This window comes from Pinus tabuliformis, chromosome Q (assembly GCF_031772625.1).
Source record: "Pinus tabuliformis cultivar Carrire ecotype Pingquan chromosome Q, CPIR1, whole genome shotgun sequence".
Taxonomy (NCBI): domain Eukaryota; kingdom Viridiplantae; phylum Streptophyta; class Pinopsida; order Pinales; family Pinaceae; genus Pinus; species Pinus tabuliformis.
Genome location: NC_142296.1, coordinates 1,345,086,108 through 1,345,105,420, shown reverse-complemented (window position 1 = coordinate 1,345,105,420; position 19,313 = coordinate 1,345,086,108). Strand labels below are relative to the sequence as shown.

The 19,313-nt window shown below is 37.4% G+C and overlaps 1 protein-coding gene across 1 annotated transcript; it reads right to left on the bottom strand.

Annotated features, from left to right (window-relative positions):
• Positions 1 to 13,769: 13,769 nt before the first annotated feature.
• Positions 13,770 to 15,065, bottom strand: LOC149224851 (uncharacterized). Its single transcript, XM_089388295.1, has one exon. It carries the CDS (start codon positions 15,063 to 15,065, stop codon positions 13,770 to 13,772), a length of 1,296 nt encoding a protein of 431 aa, XP_089244421.1.
• Between the last annotated feature and the right edge of the window lie 4,248 nt (positions 15,066 to 19,313).

The window sequence follows — 19,313 nt, the reverse complement described above, 5'->3', positions numbered from 1 at the left end:
ACTATTACCTCCAATTTTAAGGACAAGTTGTGGGATGATAAGGAGCTGGAGGGTAAAAGGAAGCTAAGATACTATAAGGAGGTAATCAACCCCACCCTTGATAACCAGAATTATCTTTATGTGTTGACCAATACCAAGAAGAAATGAACATCGCTAGGATAAGAACTAATTCTCATGAGCTTCGAAGTGAAACCGGGTGGTGGTCTACTCCCAAGACTCCCTAGGATGATAGAATCTGTCAGATTTGCGATACTAAGAAGGTGGAAGATGAAAAACGCTTCCTTTTAGACTGCCCGACTCTTACTCACATTCACTCTCAATTCATTAACATCTGCCACACTTCCAATTTTCTTGACTTATTAAGCCAACCCAACTATAGCGATCTTGGAGCGCTTTTTTCTCTTCTTTTTTATCACAGAAACAAAATCTTGAAAAATCACAATTAAATTCTTTTTCTTTTCTTGAAATTTAATAAACCACATTAGTCTTAATAAACGTTAATCATCATCATCATAAATTTTTCACCCTTTGAAATTTTTAAATAAAATTAATCAAATAAAAATTTTTCATCACTCAAATATCCAAATTTATAAAATATATTTCTTTATTTTTTTTAAATTACATATAAATTTTTAATATTTTTATTTAATTTATTAATAAATACATTTTTCATACCTCACATTTTATAAACATTTCATTTTTATAAACCAAATAAAACAATTTATTTTTATTTTATATTAATAATTTTTTAAATCGACTTATGAGTCCTAATACATTTTGATTTCATCTATTTAAAACGTTAAAAAGCCCCCTCAACAGAATAAATATTCATCCCGATTGATGTAAAATAATTATAAACTAATATAAAAGTTACATCAAAATAATTAATAACCATAAACTAACATAAAAGTTACGCAACTAAGATTTCTCGTTGAATAAGTTAAAGATTTAATTGATTACACAAGGTTCTGGCCAATATTCCTCTTATCAGATTGCCCTTCTTTATGAGTGATGTTTAACGACTACTTTGGCTTTTAATTTTACTCAATAGGTTTTACATATATAGATATTTTTTTTGGGGTAGTAAATGAAATTAAGGTAGGAAAATATAAGTAATAAAAAAATATTTTTTATTATTAATTTTAGTTTTTGGAATTTTGGTGTTTAGAATTGATTTGAAAGAGTTTTATTAGTGTTTAAATTTCTGGGCGTCATTCATAAGTTCATAGTGTAAGAAGATACAAGCAATACAAAAACAAGTTCAATACAAACAATAAAAAAACAAGTCTCATCACTAATTCCAATCTCTGGAATTCTAGTGTTTGAAATCAATTTACAAAAATTCCATCTGTATTCAACATAATGTTGACCATTTTATTTATTAATTTTTAAATATTATGTATTTGTTGAAAATTTAACTAAAAAATAGTTTCCATCATTATATTAAATGAAAAATTATAATTAAATTTATTAATTTATTTTAGTAAATATATTTTTTTAAACTGTTCAAATTCTAATATTTAAATTCTTATTAATTTTGTTGTCAAGGTTGTTTTTTCCTTGCATCGGTATCTAAGTCTATCAACATTTATTAACTATTTAACTTTTATAACTAAGCTAAACCATTTCAACCCTACCAAATATTATTAATATAAGTTTGATGATTTGTTGGGGATAAAGTGTTGTTATTATAGTTTAATTTTCACTCATTTGAAGAAAGTCAAATGTTGTTGGCATACGTTTGATGGCTTTTTTGGGCGAGTTATTAATTATAGTTGAAGTATCAAACACTTCAACAAAGCCAAACGTTGTAGGTGTAAGTATGATGATGTTTTTGTTTTTGTTTTTGTTTTTTGTTTTGTTTTGTTTTGTTTTTTTTTCCCGGTTTATTATAGTGTAAAGTAAATAATTTAGGGGATGTAAAATATTAAGTTATAGAGTGTTTTGTTAAGGTATTTTTTGTGTGAAGGTTGGTTTTCAATTTGAAATTTTGTGGGTATAAAAAATCTAGTTATGTTAAGATTTGGTATGGCCTAAGCTAGGTGTGATCCCCGAATAATTTTGATGGTTTAGATGTCTCTAGCTATGGTTTCTTAGCGAAAATCTAAACCAACAAGTCTCAAATAAACTAGTAAACATAAAAAAACATGTAGAGTACATACACAAGCTTTTCAATTTGGCAGTCAAACATGGTTTCCATAAGCCTTGGACATAAAGCCTAATTATTCCTTATCTTTGAAAGTGGGGGTAAAAGGCAATCCATCTAATTATATGGTCATTATGATTAGCCCTATTATAGCCAAGTTGTATAAAAATATTTTGGAAAAGAAAATTAGTCGATGGCTTGAAAGCCATGATAAAAGAGTTAAAGGCCAAGTTGGGTTCAATAGATACCAATCAACTACGGACCACCTTGTTATTCTCAAGATCATTGAGGAGTGTCCTGATAATAAAACTAATCCCTTATGTTGTTTTGTTGACTTAAAATGTTTTAACATTGTTCCTGTAACACACCCCCTCCTAATCCCCACCAAAAAACTAGTTTCAAGGATGTGGTTATTGTGCTGACCCAAGATTCAAGGTGCCATTATGGAAATGAGGTCTACAAATTTTGATCTTTTCAATTATCTTATAGCCTCAAACAAACATCACTGTTGCATCTGTCTAGTCAAGAGGATTTCAGCGATATAAAAATTTACCTCAATCTAACCTTTAGATCAAGAGATATGACCATTTGAATTTCTGGCGAATTAGGGAGTGCTACATCATCAACTTCACCATGTTGCACCCATGTGGTTACCATAGCCAACCTATTTGCACCATTTGGCAATGGTATATTCATTGTTGACTAGTTCATGGCATTGGTCTTCACGATCCCCGCTTATATTTGTTATTCACATAAACTTCGCCTATGCACTCTAGCCACACACACACACATATATTGACAAGTCGTAAACTGTCGATAAACCTCCCATTAGCCAGGCCCATTACCTCGAGCCTCAACACTTTCGCTTTCAAATTTCCTCTGGGGTAGGCCCTTCCAGGCATACCTACCAATGGGACCATCCTTGCGCCAATAAACAATCTATTGGGATCACGTGTATGTTACCACATCTCGAGCTTACATCATCCTATGCCCCTTTTAACTTGCTTTGTCCTTAAACTGTTGGGGTTCGACCTTCGAGCTTACGTGTCCCAGTGGGTTCCCACCTCTGCTCCGTCAATGCTCCCATAATCCATTTGTCAACTCCAACAACCCTTGCTCTTGCCATGGCAACCTGATGTTGAGCCAACCCAACTCTCCCTTAAAGCTGTGCATTGCTACCTCCAAAAGACGGACTTCGGGGCATACATATTCCTGTCAATCGCTGCGATAATTCCCGTCTAAGCGGGTCCCACTTACCACTACCCAACATTGTAATACACCCTTTTACCTGGGAATCAAATCTTCTACCAGCCAATGCAAGGCTTCCATATCATCCCGACCTACTCCACATTGTCAGCTTTGTAGGCTATCCCAGTCCTCACCAACCCAACCTTTCCCCTGTCAGAATTCTTGTGAGCTTCCGAGGCATAACCTTTGGACTTACGTTATTCCAGGTTTCTTCTCAGTCATCGATCCCTCATGCTCAATCTCGACCCTTTATCAACATTTCACGAAAAAACAGGAAATCCTCCTTTAAGTCCAATTACAGACAAAATCTACATATATAGGCACATCATTAACAATATTACGAGCCCACAATCATTTCTTTCTTATGGACAAGAATTCCAAGCCTGAGCCACATAACGAGCATCCAATGCTCATACCACCTACAGTGATGTTACTCAATGCCTAGAGAACTCACTCAGATGATTATATATGTGTGTGTTCCCACCTCTGCTCCGTTAATGCTCCCATAATCCATTTGTCAACTCCAACAACCCTTGCTCTTGCCACGGCAACCTGATGTTGAGCCAACCCAACTCTCCCTTAAAGCTGTGCATTGCTACCTCCAAAAGACGGACTTCGGGACATACATATTCCTGTCAATCGCTGCGATAATTCCCGTATAAGTGGGTCCCACTTACCACTACCCAACGTTGTAATACACCCTTTTACCTGGGAATCAACTCTTCTACCAGCCAATGCAAGGCTTCCACATCATCCCGACCTACTCCACATTGTCAGCGTTGTAGGCTATCCCAATCCTCTCCAACCCAACCTTTCCCCTGTGAGAATTCTTATGAGCTTCCGAGGCATAACCTTTGGACTTACGTCATTCCAGGTTTCTTCTTAGTCGTCGATCCCTCATGCTCAATCTCGACCCTTTATCAACATTTCACGAAAAACAGGAAATCCTCCTCTAAGTCCAATTACAGACAAAATCTACATATATAGGCACATCATTAACAATATTACGAGCCCACAACCATTTCTTTCTTATGGACAAGAATTCCAAGCCTGAGCCACATAACGAGCATCCAACGCTCATACCACCTACAGTGGTGTTACTCAGTGCCTAGAGAACTCACTCAGATGATTATATATGTGTGTGTGTGTGGGTTTCCTGTGCAAAGGACATTAATTTAATCATCATGGCAACAATAATACATCCATCATAATTTAACCATTCCAACCATAGTGAACCATGAACCATTCATACAATAAATTCAACAATGGATTATAGCTCAATCATGAGCTCAATAACGAGGAATGAATTTACAGACAATTATATGAGATTAATACTTGAGTTGGAAACAATGTAAACTTTGAAACAGGAACTATAAACTCAAAACAGGAACTCTAGCAAAAAAACCCCAAAAAAACATGAAAAATAGTGCTAAAAACGAAAAGTGTGTATACTAGAACGATGTTTTTTTAAGGGTTAATTTTCAAAATATTTAAAAAATGACAGTAAAACCGATTTTTTGTGTGCAAAAAACAGTTGTTTTTGAGGAAAAAACACACTAATGTTTTTGGAAGAATAACATTTTTCTTTCCTAGGTATAATTTCAACATTTTTTAGTAATGACGATAAAGATAAAATAATGGGATTTGAAACACATTAAAATTCTATCAGTTTTCATCCATGTTGTTAAACATATAATAACATGACATTAAAGATCGCTAAAATTCTAATTGTTTTCAACGATAGCATTAAAGATACAAAAAAAATTGAAAAATTTTCAACCATAAAATTAAAAAACCATGACATTATGAACAAATTACATGACTAAATTAATCAAAATGTCATTACTTGTAGATTGAATATCTAAGTTATTATTGCATTGTAGATATTCTAAACAATAAAAATCATCAAAATTAAAACATATAATCTAACAAACATAAAAATGACTCATAATTTCATTTAACACCATATGGAAATCAAAATTTTTATTTCAAGATACGATGCAAACATCAGTTATATAAACTGTCTTAGACAATTATTCAAAATCACTCATATTTTCTTGCACACCATTAGAATTCACATATTCAGATGAATGATTGGATGCATATGAAGATGTTCCATATTCTTCTCTTTCATCAACTAGTGCTCCATCTGAGTCCACATGCGTGACAACCATTTCAGGTTTCAAAATTCTTCTAGATTTACGACTGGTTTCAATAGACTCCCATCTCAACATTGTTCCTTCTGGTAACAACCTCTTCAGAATCTCTATCGTCTTGAAGTGAAGAGTTCCTCTCTTTGTTAAATTGAAGTCATAAACAAGTATGTCAACATCCTCCAATTTTAAGAGGTCTGTGTGGTGACGATTTATATTTGTGCCATTTCTTTTTTTCTTTCCGCCAATTTTTTTTTATCAACCATCATCTCTGGCTTACACACACCATTGAATGTGTGTGTATTTGTGGCATACCAATGTACTTCAACACCCACAACATCTTCATTTTCTATAATGACCTTTATAACCTTAGCAACCCAAAATAGATAGCCATTGGGATCTCCATCTGCTAGCACTGTGATCATGCAACCCTCCTTAATATCTTGTATTGAACCCCTGTAAAGGTCTTCCATGGCTTCACGTTGTGCATGAGACCTTCTGGAACCAATATATATTTCTCTTTCCTCTACCTATGAAGAATTAATAATACCTTGATATTGTTGTTGTTCAACAATGTTTTTTTCCTCATGTTCATTTGACACATTTTGCGGCCAAATAAATGGATTTTTCAAAGATATATATTCATTTGTTGTTCTTGAAATGATATCACTTTGATTATTGAAAAAAGACTCCCATCAAACTCAATCATCAATATCAAAGTACTTATATGTATATCTAATACATCTTTTAATTTCTTCTAAGCAATCAGTATAATTTATATCTCTATTCTGCTTGCATGGATTATGAACTTCAACAACTGATTGTAATAACAATATATTTGATGCAAATATCGGATGCTCTGGAATGAACTTCAAAAATACCAAACCTGATGACGACGCCCATTATGCAGTAGTTGAATACTCTTGCGCCATATTAGTGTTTTCCCACATTTTTTTATTATACAAAATTGATGTTGGAAGCTAATGTCATTAAGTTGTTCAATGCATTTCTCCTCACCATGTGATCCCAGAATAAATCTTCGCATGTCAACAGTTTTTTCCAACACATCAAAAATAGGCGCCGGCATGTATGATTTCTTAATACATTCAATTAATGATGGCATGCTCCCAACTTCCTTCCTCCTCAATGTGAGTGGAAAATGACTGAACATCTGATCAACATGGGCATGAGCGTGCCCATCAAGAAGGAAACCAACCTTTACCTTCTGAAAAATTCTCAATTCAACAAGCATGTTTAGATATCCAAAAACAATCTGATTTTTGTTGTCACGACAAGTGTTGTCCAATTGTAGATACAAAACTTCAGGAAGATTACCAAACCAATGAGAAAGCACATTATGAATTATAGTTATTGTCAAAATTGCATCATTATGAATATTTGGAGTTATGAAGTATACCCTTGGCAACATTTTCCCATTGAAGACCATACAATCGACCAAGTGATACTGAATAAAATTTCCCCCCTATAAATTTTTTGGTGTGCGAACAAAATATGGTAGAAGTGTTTTCTTCTGGTCCATACCATCAATTATCAAACCCAAATATTTATTTGGATTATCATAACACTTCTTTCGATGTTTGTACAACCTTTTCCTTTCACTTGTTTGTTGTTCGCGATGCTCTTGAAGTGCTTTGACAATGAAATCTACACAACATAAAAGAAAGTCATTAAGAAATATGTTTTCATAGTTGATGACTATACAATTTTAAAAGTTAAAGTTATGAATGCTTACCTCTTTCTGACCCTTCACATTTATCCCTTTTTTATTTAAGAGAAGCACATGTACTACAAATCCCCATCCTTGTCTTCTTAGGAATACAGACATTGTTGAATTCTTTCTTCCATATCTTCACAAAATATTGATATGTAATAAATCGACCATGTCCTTCAACACCTTCTGCATATTCTTTGTATAAGTTGTAGATTTATCGTCTTGAGAAATTATCTAGAATATGTATTGTCTCTCTATTTGGCATACACTCTCCATGCTTTAAAAATAAATCTTTCAACCATGACATTGCAGAGTTTGATAATGGCCCAAACTATCGTTTATGACGTACTTTTGAATAAAATGTGAGATCCTTTTCCAAATTTTCTTGGATTCTTGACAAATGAAAATTACCAATTGAATGAAACATTTTGAAAGCCTTTCTACAGATAAATAAAGACCCAATATGATAATCATAACCTGACAATGTAGATTGCATGCACCCCACTAAATATGAATTTTGCATGCTTTTATTCATTAACAAATATCTTTTCCTTTTCTCTAACGAAAACTTGAAATCCATACATTTCAAGAAATCTTTTTTAATACATTCACTTGAAATGAGAGCACTGATAGAACTTCTTCTCATTAGATATTATACTCAACCCCTTGTATAACTAGAACATCTTGGATTGATACGAAAAGGCCTACTCCAACTCATCAATACAATATTTCCTGGCAACATCTCCATCATTGGATCATCATTTGTATAAGCATTTTCATCATCAGTATGAGGAATGTTATCCTCACTATGATCATCTGTGCTTTTGAAATACTGACTTGGAGGATATTTTTCATCTTGCCCTTCTTCATTGCTACCCTCATAGTCTTTAGAATTAAGACTAAACAGAAAATTTGACTCAATGTTTATTGGATATTCTTGATCATGTGCATTGTCAGTGCTGCTCTCATAGTCCATAGGATTAGGACTACGTCGAAAATGTGACTCTTTACTTACTGAAAATTATTCATCCCGCCCTTTGTCATTGCTGCTCTCATAGTCCTTAGGATTAGGACTAAGTGTTTCGTCTTGTCCTTCGTCACTACTGCTCTCGTAGTCCTTAGGATTAAGACTAGGTGGAAAATGTGACTCTCGATTTATTGGAAATTCTTCATCCTGGCCTTCATCACTATTGCTCTCATAGTCCATGGGATTAGGACTAAGTGGAAACTGTGACTCTCTATTCATTTGAAATTCTTCATCATGCTCTTCATCACTGTTGCTCTCATAGTCCATAGGATTAGGACTAAGTGGACACCGTGACACTCTATTCATTTGAAATTCTTCATCATGCTCTTCATCACTACTACTCTCATAGTCCATAGGATTAGGACTAAGTGGACACTGTGACACTCTATTCATTTGAAATTCTTCATCATGCTCTTCATCACTGCTGCTCTCATAGTCCATAGGATTAGGACTAAGTGGACACCGTGACACTCTATTCATTTGAAATTCTTCATCATGCTTGTCATCACTGCTGCTTTCATAGTCCACAGGATTAGGACTAAGTGGACATCGTGGCACTCTATTCATTTGATTATTCTTCATCATGCTCATCATCACTGTTGCTTTCATAGTCCATAGGATTAGGACTAAGTGGACACCGTGAGACTCTATTCATCTGAAATTCTTCATCACTGCTGCTCTCGTAATCCATAGGATTGGGACTAAGTGGACACCGTGACACTCTATTCATTTGAAATTCTTCATCACTGTTACTCTCATAGTCCATAGGATTAGGACTAAGTGGAAACCATGACTCTTTATTTATTTGAAAATCTTCATCATGCTCTTCATCACTGCTGCTCTCATAGTTCGTAAGATTAGGATTAAGTGGAAACCGTGACTCTTTATTTATTTGAAATTCTTCATCCTATCTTTCATCAATGCTGCTCTCATAGTCCTTAGGATTAGGACTAAGTGGAAGATTTGACTCTCTATTTATAATTGAAGAATTTCCGTTATATTCATCAATATGAATAGAGTTGTTACGCGACAATGATGTTGATGCTTCATAAAAAAAAACTCCACTGTCAGAAGAATCCATACATTTCAAACAGAAGAGGTTGAATGATACAAATGCACTCTCTCCTAATGATAATATATAGCTTAAAGAATGAAAATTTCCCTCTAAAAATTTTCGCCGAAATTTTTCCCTCTAAAAAATTCGTTTCATATATTTTTCTCCGTAATTTTCTTCTACAATTTATTGAAAAATTTTAACTAAATTTTTCTCATGAAATTAATCATTTAAACTAAATCTTTAAATTAAAATTGTAAACTAAATCTTTTAACTAAATTAATTTTTTACTTAAACTATATAGCATTTACTAGACAATTGAATGTTTCTTTTAATTTTTATTATATCTTCTATCACACATTAAAAATAAATTGTTATATCGCCATAACACAATTTATATGTTAAGTTTTTTATAATAAAAAAAAGAATACCACATTCACCATGTGGTAAAACAATTCCACAATGTTCACTTTATCATAATTTACTATATCACCATAACAAAATTTATATGTTAAAGTATTTATAAAAACAAACTAATACCACATTCACCATGCGGTAAAACAATTCCATAATGTTCGCTATATCAAAATTTACTATATCACCATAACAAGATTTATATGTTAAAGCTTTTATTAAAACAAATAAATCCCACATTAATCGTGCAGTAAAAACAATTCCTTTATTTCCATTATATCATAAATTTTATTATCATTATTCTTCACATCACATCAAAGCTTTTCGAGGTTCGTTAAAAGACTTTGAGCGAATTTGTGGAGCAGCTACATTATTATCGACAACATATTCAATGGAAGATTATCACATTTGAAAGGTTAGTTTCCCTTTTGCTATGTGCAAGTTTTAAAATTCAATAGGTTTAATGAAATTTAGATTTTTTTTAGAAATTAAAAATTTAGATGAGCCAGGTTTACCCGATAGCCTCATGGCAGGTAGAAGGCCACTAGTCCGCAGTGGGCGTGGTGGGCCCGATTGTGCTCGTTGACGACACCAGCGCCCGTGGCCCAGCCCACCAAGGGTGAACGCTGATTCTGAGAATCGGGCCGGGGGAGGGGGTTGCATGCAGTCGCTCTCGCCCCAGCCTGACGGCCCAATGGGCCTGTGCGGCCGCGGGGGTAGGGCGAGAGGGACTATGTGGCTGCACGCAACAATCACCTGCTCCACCCCTGCGGCCCAACGGGCCCATGGGTTTGGAGGCCCGTTGGAGACCCGTGGGGGTGGAGGCACGATTCCGAGAATCAAGCCTCCACCCCACGAACCTATTAGGCTGCGAGGAAGGGCGGGAAGGGGCTGCATTTTTTTTATTTTTTTATTTTTAAAGGTTATGTTTTACAAAATTATTTATCATTTATCGTTTTGTTTATTTATTTAAGCTTTTTTTTGTAATTTATTGATTTATATATATGTGTATTTTTTGCAGGAAAATGGCATCAAAGAAGATTTATGTGAATATTTCTGGACCAAAGACTGCTAAAATTAAAGGTGGATCCTCAAAAAGCACTATTGAACGAACCAAAACTAAGCTAATAACTACAAATCTATCAAGTGCCTCAAACGATAAGAAGACGATTTCATACTGGAAGAAATCAAAAGAAGTGAATCTTACATAAAATGTATGGTATGTGAAAGATAGAGAAGGCGAACAGATGCATATATATTTATATGTTGATATCCCTAACGATAGTGGAATTTATGAGGTGTTGGGAAAAGTCATAGACATTTGTTTGATACCAAACACTAAAGTTGTTTATGTACTTACAAAATTGCCAAGTCACATGACAGGATTAAATATCAGTTATCATTGTCATTGTATGACAAGACAGAGGAATCTACAAAGTTGTGTAAACAAATCATAAATGACATTGCACAAGATATGGTAAATATTGTTATTTATATTTGTGTTTTGTGTTATTGTATTTTTATAACTTAGTTTTTATTGACATATGATATTTTGTTTGACAGAATATAATTGAAAATCTTTCAATTATGTTGGGAGGCATTCATTTCATAGAGCAAGATATTATGAATGTTGTCAGTAGTTTCTACTCAGGGTCAGAAGAAGATATGACAAACAAACAAAAAGTAGTATTTCATGATGCTACAAAACTACATTCAAAGGATCAGGAAAAAAAAAGCCTTTAATGGATAAATCTAACAAAGGTAGACATGTTACTTTTGAAGATGAGGAAGTTGAAATTGATGCTGGAAAATATGTTTCCATTACTAAGGATGACATTAGAACTGATGTTAGAAAGGAGAAGAGCCATAAAAGACCAAAAGTAACAATGCCCAGGAATGTCTCTGTTCTAGTTAATGATGAGAATGTTAGGAGGAAGAAAATGAAAGTTGAACATTCTCAAGTAGTCATTGCCAACAGTGAAGATCCTAGTGAAAATTCAAAAGAAAGCAGAGAAATCATTACACTAGGAGCTGATTTAAAGGTTGCAATTATTAAAAAAAACAAAATTCCATTCAACATAACTTGACAAAGACAAACTTAATTGAGGGTGGTCGTACATTTTAGCTTAATGTGAGACAAATCTATAAGCCAAGTGAAGGACAATTTAAATATCAAATCAAAAAGCCACACCACTTGCATGTTCACAACTTGAAGACATTGATGAGGTACAATCCATATGCTCATGTGGTTAATTATGTGCTTCTTGTTGATCCAGTTCAAGTTCCCAACAAAGAAGCATTTGATAAGTCAAAATGTTTTGAATACAATTATTATGTGCTTAGGGGGAACCATTCTATAGAAGCTCAAAGGAAATTGATGGAGGAATATCCCAATAACGCACGTTTTGAAACAATGAAATGTATCATTTATACTGCTTTATCAAATACAAAAGCAAAGTTATTGGCATGGGATCATAATTCAGATAATGAATATAGGATTTCTATGATTTTCATCTAAAGGGTTATATTTATTCATAATGAATTTGAAGAAAAATGTGGTGGTGATAAGATAAATGTTACAATAGAATTCTCAAAGGAATGTTGTATGGAAATAGGCTACCAAATTGACTAGAAAATCAGTTCAAAAGGTGGCAGAGTAAATATTGATATATTCAAAAGTATTGATAACATTTTCCAGTTAGCATTTAGAATTGGAGAGATATGGGAATGGATTAATTAGATTTTTAGCATGTGGGAGAATATTGACATTAAAAACTAGAAGGTCAAAAGGTCTAAACCATTGATATGTAGCAACAATAAATCAGGTCCTAAAATGAAGCAGCTTCCAAAAGATATGACTATCACACCTTGGAGAGCATTGCAAGGAGTGAAGGATGAAAAACTTGTCAAAACAATATTATCTCGTGTGAAGTCAGGGGAATTATCATTGGAGGAAATGTCTGAGAAATTTCAAAAGTAATTTTGTTGAATAATTTTTACTTATTTATAAATTATATATATATTTTTAAATATAACATATTGTTCTTGGTAGTATTTGTTATACATATCATTATATTAATTTTTTTTACTTTATCTATTCAGCCACAAAGTTTACATGAAAATACAAGAACAAATGGTTAAATTGTTGAATGAAGATAGTTGGGATGATGTTGTACGCAACTATCCAGATTCAAGTTCTACATCAACACTAAAATATTTTTATCTTGCATTTAAAAAGTTATGTTGATTTATACATTCATTTTTATTCATCTATATACTATTTTTATTATATATATATATATATATATATATATATATATATATATATATTTGTTTATTTTATTAAAGATGAGGAATGATGCAAATGGAGCACTAGATAGTTTCATAACCTTTATTGAAAAAATTAATATCGAAAGACTAAGAAAGCAACGTTTTAGGAATGTTGAACTTGATCCAACTCTTACTCATTTCATTTGGAATGGGCTTGAAACTATTCAAGATCATGTAATACAAGGTGACTGTGAAGACATTTCTAAACCCATACCTAAAAGGGATTATTCCGTAGTTATTGCAGATATTCCCCATGGTTTCAATATCCCAAACATTGACTATGATAGTGACCCTTATACTTATCAAGCTCTTTTTTTTTCTTTTTTCTTTTTTTCCGAAGAGAAAAATCGTAATCTTTCATTTATGTGAGAAAAATTACATGTAGTAGATGCCTGTAGGCATATGCGATATCAAACTGATTCAGTTGAGAGCTATATACATATTTTGCATAGTGCAAAAAAATCCTTGACCTGCCAGCCAATTTGCAAAAATAAATGCTGTCTGTGTTGAGCTAAAACAAAAAGCAAAAATAAATATACAGTTATAGTCTATAGATAGTCTGTATATAAACAAAAAAACCGACCATATTTCTATGGCCGATCCACCCTGTGATATTCCCGGTCTATGTATGGTCTATGGTGGTATTGGTAGATTTCTGTGTCCACCTATTCACTGATTATCCACAAGCCTCTGGGAAGTAACGAGCCCTCCTTGGAAAGCCTGTCAGCATCTTCATTGTATTCCCTGTGTATGTGTTGACAAGAGATCAGATTAAATCCTGTTTTGAGATTATGCACATCAAAAAGTATATTTTGAAGGGAAATGGCATGACATTGATTTGTATCATTGAACCAATTTATGATAATTTGTGAATCTCCGAAGATCTGAACAGAGATGCAATTATGCGCGAGGGTGAAGTGCAGCAAATGTCTAAGGGTTAGGAGCTCAACATAGTTGTTGGTTCCATCTCCCAGGCCTAGTTTGACTTTGTAGCAGTGTTGTTTGGAGAGGTATAAGCAGAATCCCCCTCCACATCCATGAGGCTGTGCGGCCCCGTCGAAGAAAGCCCATGGCCGTGTTTTATCTATGTTCCCCGGGCCTGTAATAATGCGGGATCGAGTAGGAAAATCCTCAGGGACATCATTGTATGCAGACAGAGCCTGTACTGAGAGCAGCTGCCAATTTACAGGCTGGTTTTTGAAAATGCATCGGTTCCTTCCAAGCCAAATAGTCCAGCAGATTATGAGAGGGAGGCACTGTTCTTTATGTTTTGGGTGGGCTGTTGTCCAGCTATGCCAGGCTTGAATAAGTGATGGCCCCTGCCAGGAATTTCTGATTTTAAGCTGCTGAGTGATATCTTGCCAAAAGTGTGTGACTTGTGTATAGAGCAGGAACAAGTGTTCATTGGATTCGGATGCTTGTTGACATAATACACATCTGCTCGGCCCATATATAGCTCGGTGCATGAGGGCCTCTCCCGTAGGGGTCTTGTTATTAAGAACATACCACATGAATAGCCTAGATCGAGGGGCAGCTTTTAATTTCCATAATCTCTGCCACCAACTCTGTAGATGTAAGGGTTTCCGGGCTTCCATCAGATGAAGGTATCCAAGCTTGGGACTATATATCCCATGTACAGCTGGAGTCCAGACGAGGGTGTCAGGTTCCTGATTTAGAATGATGTGTGCCTCCTGAAGAGCCCTTATATACATAGACCATGTGTGTTGCCACTGCTCAGGGATGTCGAGATCATGTGTTGATCTCCATTGTTGTCTGAGATAAATACGAGGGTCTTGATCGGCAATGTGGGCTAAGGTCTTGACCTCTCTGCGGTGTAAGAAGTGGATGAGATCCGAAGGTAGATAATACAAGTTGCCACCCCCAATCCATGGGTCGATACCGATTCTTACAGAGTGACCATTGTTGATGCGCCATGCTAGATCAGCCCTTATAAAAGGCATTGTTTGTAAAATGGATTTCCAAACAATTGAGATGCCTCCTCTAGTCCAGGTTTGTTGGCGCACCCAGTCCAAGATCTATAGTGGCTAGATGTACTTGTGGAATGAAACAATTGTCCAGAGATTGCTAGCAGTGAGGAGGGTCCAACTCATTTTAGCTGCAAGAGCTTTTGCAAACTGTGGGAGCTCTTTTATCCCCCAACCCCCCCATTTCTTGGGTAGGGCAATGGATTTCCAAGACACCCAAGCAAATATTTTACCTTCCTTGTGCCCCTTCCATAACTATCGACTGTAGAGTTGTTGCAAACGGCTGAGGATTCCCTGAGGGATCGATGCAAGTGACATCCAGTAGACCGGGGTGGCCTCTAGAACTGATTTGATCAGGACTAGCCTCCCAGCTCTGGAGAGTAGTCTATGATTCCAACTTTTTAGTCTTTTTTCCAGCTTGACTACTAACCAAATCCAGTCAACAATACGATAGCAGTTTGGCTTGATTTGGAAGCCCGGATATTTAAGGCCCTCTGAGAGGTGGTGGGGAGTAAAAGGAAATAATAAGGAAGCAAATCTGGATTCTATTGGATTAAGACTTGACAGAGTGATGGTGGACTTGGAATGGTTAACTGACATACCAGTGGCTATTTCAAATAGGTTGAGGATCTCGCAAAAGGTGTCCAAGTCCCTGGTACTTCCATTTAAGAAAATCAGTATATCATCCACAAAAAGCAGGTGGGTGAGATAGAGAAGATCAGTCAATTTGAGGCCTTGTAATCTTCCCTCCCTCTTTGCCGAGGCAATGAGTCTACTGAGGCCCTCCATCACTAAAAGAAATAGCAGGGGAGACAGAGGACATCCCTGTCTCAGGCCACGATCAACATGAAAGAAAGGTGTAGCTGATCCATTGACCAGGATGCTATAGGTGACAGAGTTGATGCAACAAATGATCCAATTAATGAAATCAATGGGAAAGCCTAGATGTATGAGAATCATTTTAATGAAGAGCCATGATACACGGTCAAAAGCTTTTGCAAGGTCTATTTTGAGGATGGTACACTTTAGGGCTTTTTGATTGATGGAGTGAATGGCTTCTTGAGCAGTACCAATGGCTTCATGGATCTGCCTTTTATGGAGAAAAGCAAACTGTTCAGGGGAGATGTGATGAGATAGGATGGGGCGAAGCCGATTGGCAATGATTTTGGCTATAACTTTGTATAGAGTGTTGCAGAGGGATATAGGCCGAAAATCATTGAAGGAGTTCGGGGAATCAGATTTCGGGATGAGGGCTATGAAGGTGGTGTTGATGGCTTCATACATTCTGCCTGTCAGTCTGCATTCCTCTACGACACTGAGGAGGTCATTCCCAAGGATATCAAAAAAATCCAAATAAAATTCAATGGGCCACCCATCCGACCCAGGGCTCTTGTCCTTTTGGAACCACTTTAGAGTTTGTTCCAATTCCCCAATAGTGACAGGGGCAATGAGCTCATCTGTAGCTTCATGTTCTACAAATCGAGGGAAATGCCCTGCTACTCGAATGATCTCTGCCAAGTTACTTCCTGGGGGAGCTTTGAAGAGTTGTTTAAAATGTGCAATGCCCAATTGTGAGAGCTGGTGGAAAGTGTGAGCAGTGCCACCTTCCGGAGTGGGCAATTTCCAGATAGTGTTGGCAGCTTTCCTTCCTTTGGAAAAATTTTGGAAGTACTTGGAGTTATCATCTCCTGCTTTGAGCCAGATGGCCCGACTCTTCAGTCTCCAAGTTTCCTCCCGATCCTTTAATATGCTTGCATGTTTGTTCTCCAATTCAATCAGATGGGCTTTATCTTCAGGACTGATAAATCCTCTGTTATTTTCATCATTGAGACCAGCAAGGTCAGCTTCCACCGCACTAAGGGTCTGATTGTCCTTCAGATTTTTGTCTTTGGCCCATTTAATGGTGAGCTTCTTTAGGAGGAGTAGTTTGTGGCAGAAAACAACTGCCTTAGATAGATGCTGGGAGGGAGGATTGTGTGCCCAATGAGCCTTTACCATCTCAATGAAACTCGAATCTTGTAACCAGACTAAATTGAACTTGAATGGTGCTCGAGGTTTGATGGGCGGTCTGGTGATTTCCAAGTAGATGGGAGAGTGGTCAGAGATGCCACCAGAACCAACCCATTGCCTATAATGAGAAAGGGTCATAAGAAGCTGATTCTTAATGACCATCCTCTCCAGCCTCCTAGCTAGAGTTGCCTCCCCTACTCTTCTATTCCTCCAGGTAGGTAAGGGCTTTATCATAGGCACATCAATGAGCTGTGCCTGATCAAGAAGGGATTCCATGACTTCTGAGAGAGGATCGACCTGGGCAGCTGATCCCCACGACTCACTGTATCCAATGGAGAAGTTGAGGTCCCCTCCTAAAATGAGATTGCCTACAGAGGTTAGGGATAAGTTTAGGAGGTGTTGCCAGAAGGCCTCTCTTCCCTGACAAGGCCCATATACATTCAGAACCCTGAGCTCCATATCCAATTCAGCAGAGTAGAGGTCCAATCCCATGTATCCCTTCCTCCCCAAGTTTCCCTCTCCAAGTTGCAAGGGCTTTGATAGTGCGAGGGTTATAACCAATAGCCAAACCTCCCAAACGACCTGAGGCATCAAGAGCAGTGAAAATCCATCCAGGGCAGATGGACTGTAGAGTGTTAGAGATGAGCAGGCCTTCCCCTAGGGTTTCTTGCAGAAGGATAATGTCAACAGGATCTACAGAGAAAAGTCTGCGAAGGGCTAGCTTTTTGGGGGAGCTAGCCATTCCCCTACAATTGAAAGAGAGGCATTTCATGGGGAAACTATAACAGGGGTTGGCTTTGCTCTAAGAACCCGATCGATAGATGACTGTCTCCCAGAGAGGACCTCGGCCCCTGCTCGAAGGATAGCATGTGATAGGTATGATTTGCGACCTCGAGATGGTCTGGTCGAGGAAATGGGGGGAGTGAGTCCCAGGCCTGGGAGGGGTAAGGAAAAACCGGATGGTGTTCTTGACCTGAGATTATAGGGGCATGGGGGGTCCAGAGGAGATGAGGAGGGTGGACTATGACTCACAAGGAGAATGGAGGGGGGGCTGGTGGAGTCAACCAGATGATGGGGGGGGGGGGGGGGGGGGGGGGGGGGGGAACTGTAGAAAACGGATGCAGAATGAGGGATGCTATGCGAATGAGATGCAGACAGGTGCATAACATTAGATATATTAATAAAAGATAGAGCAGGAGATGAGGGAAGAGAAGTACCCGTTGATCGAGCCACTTCCGCCACTGCTCGTGCTCGAGTCAGTGGTGGAGATGGGGGACCAGAGGATGTACTTGCAGCTGGGCTCACAGGCTTGGATGGAGTCGCCTTGCAAGGTGGATCAGGGCCTGGTTCAGTGTTCTTCCCGAGATGAGCTGGAGTACCATGAGCATATGCCGAACCGTGCATTGTTGCAGTCTCCTGTGCTTTGGTGACCAGAGGGCAATCCTTGAAGATATGGCTGACCTTATGGCATCTGCGGCATCGAAATGGCACGCCCTCATAATCCAGGATTTGAACCCTAGTGAAATTCCTCCACTGGAGCGTAATTTTTTCTTCCAAGCCCTCCCTAGTGTCCAAATGTACCAATATGCACGCTAAGGAGCGATTTTTGGACTGCACAATGGTTTTGTCATAGTCCAGGTAGGTACCAAGAGTGTTACCAATTTTGATGAAGACTTCTTCGGACCAGTACTGTAAGGGAAGCCCCGGTAGCCTCACCCATAGTGGTCCTGCTCCGATCTGCTCTCGCTCTGGGTCAAAGAGGGGACTCCAACGCTTGAGAAGCACCGGGGCCATTTCGATATGCCAGAAACGAGCCAGGGCTAGATTGGTGTAATCCTCGTTCGCGAACCAGAGAACAAACCATCCTCGTGCTAGGGTTTGTACCTCGGGCAGTTGTTGAAAGGTCTGCCCCCAGATCTCCTTAACCCAGAGCCCTAATCAGTCAGTTGTGTATGTCCGTCCACGAACCCTACCTACCAGAACCTTGTTGGTGTTTTCTGCAATATCCCCCATAGCAAGACCGTCTCCGAACTTGATGGTGTAGTCTTTCCCTGAGGCTCTGATGCACTTTGATTTTTTCTTCCCGGTGCGTGGCGCAGTAGGATGTGGTTGCAGATGATCAGCCGGGCTGTTTGATGCTGCCGGAGTGTCCTCAGCTTGAACCCTAACCACAGGCGTGACAAAACCTCCCGAGGGTTTTCCGAAAACCGACGG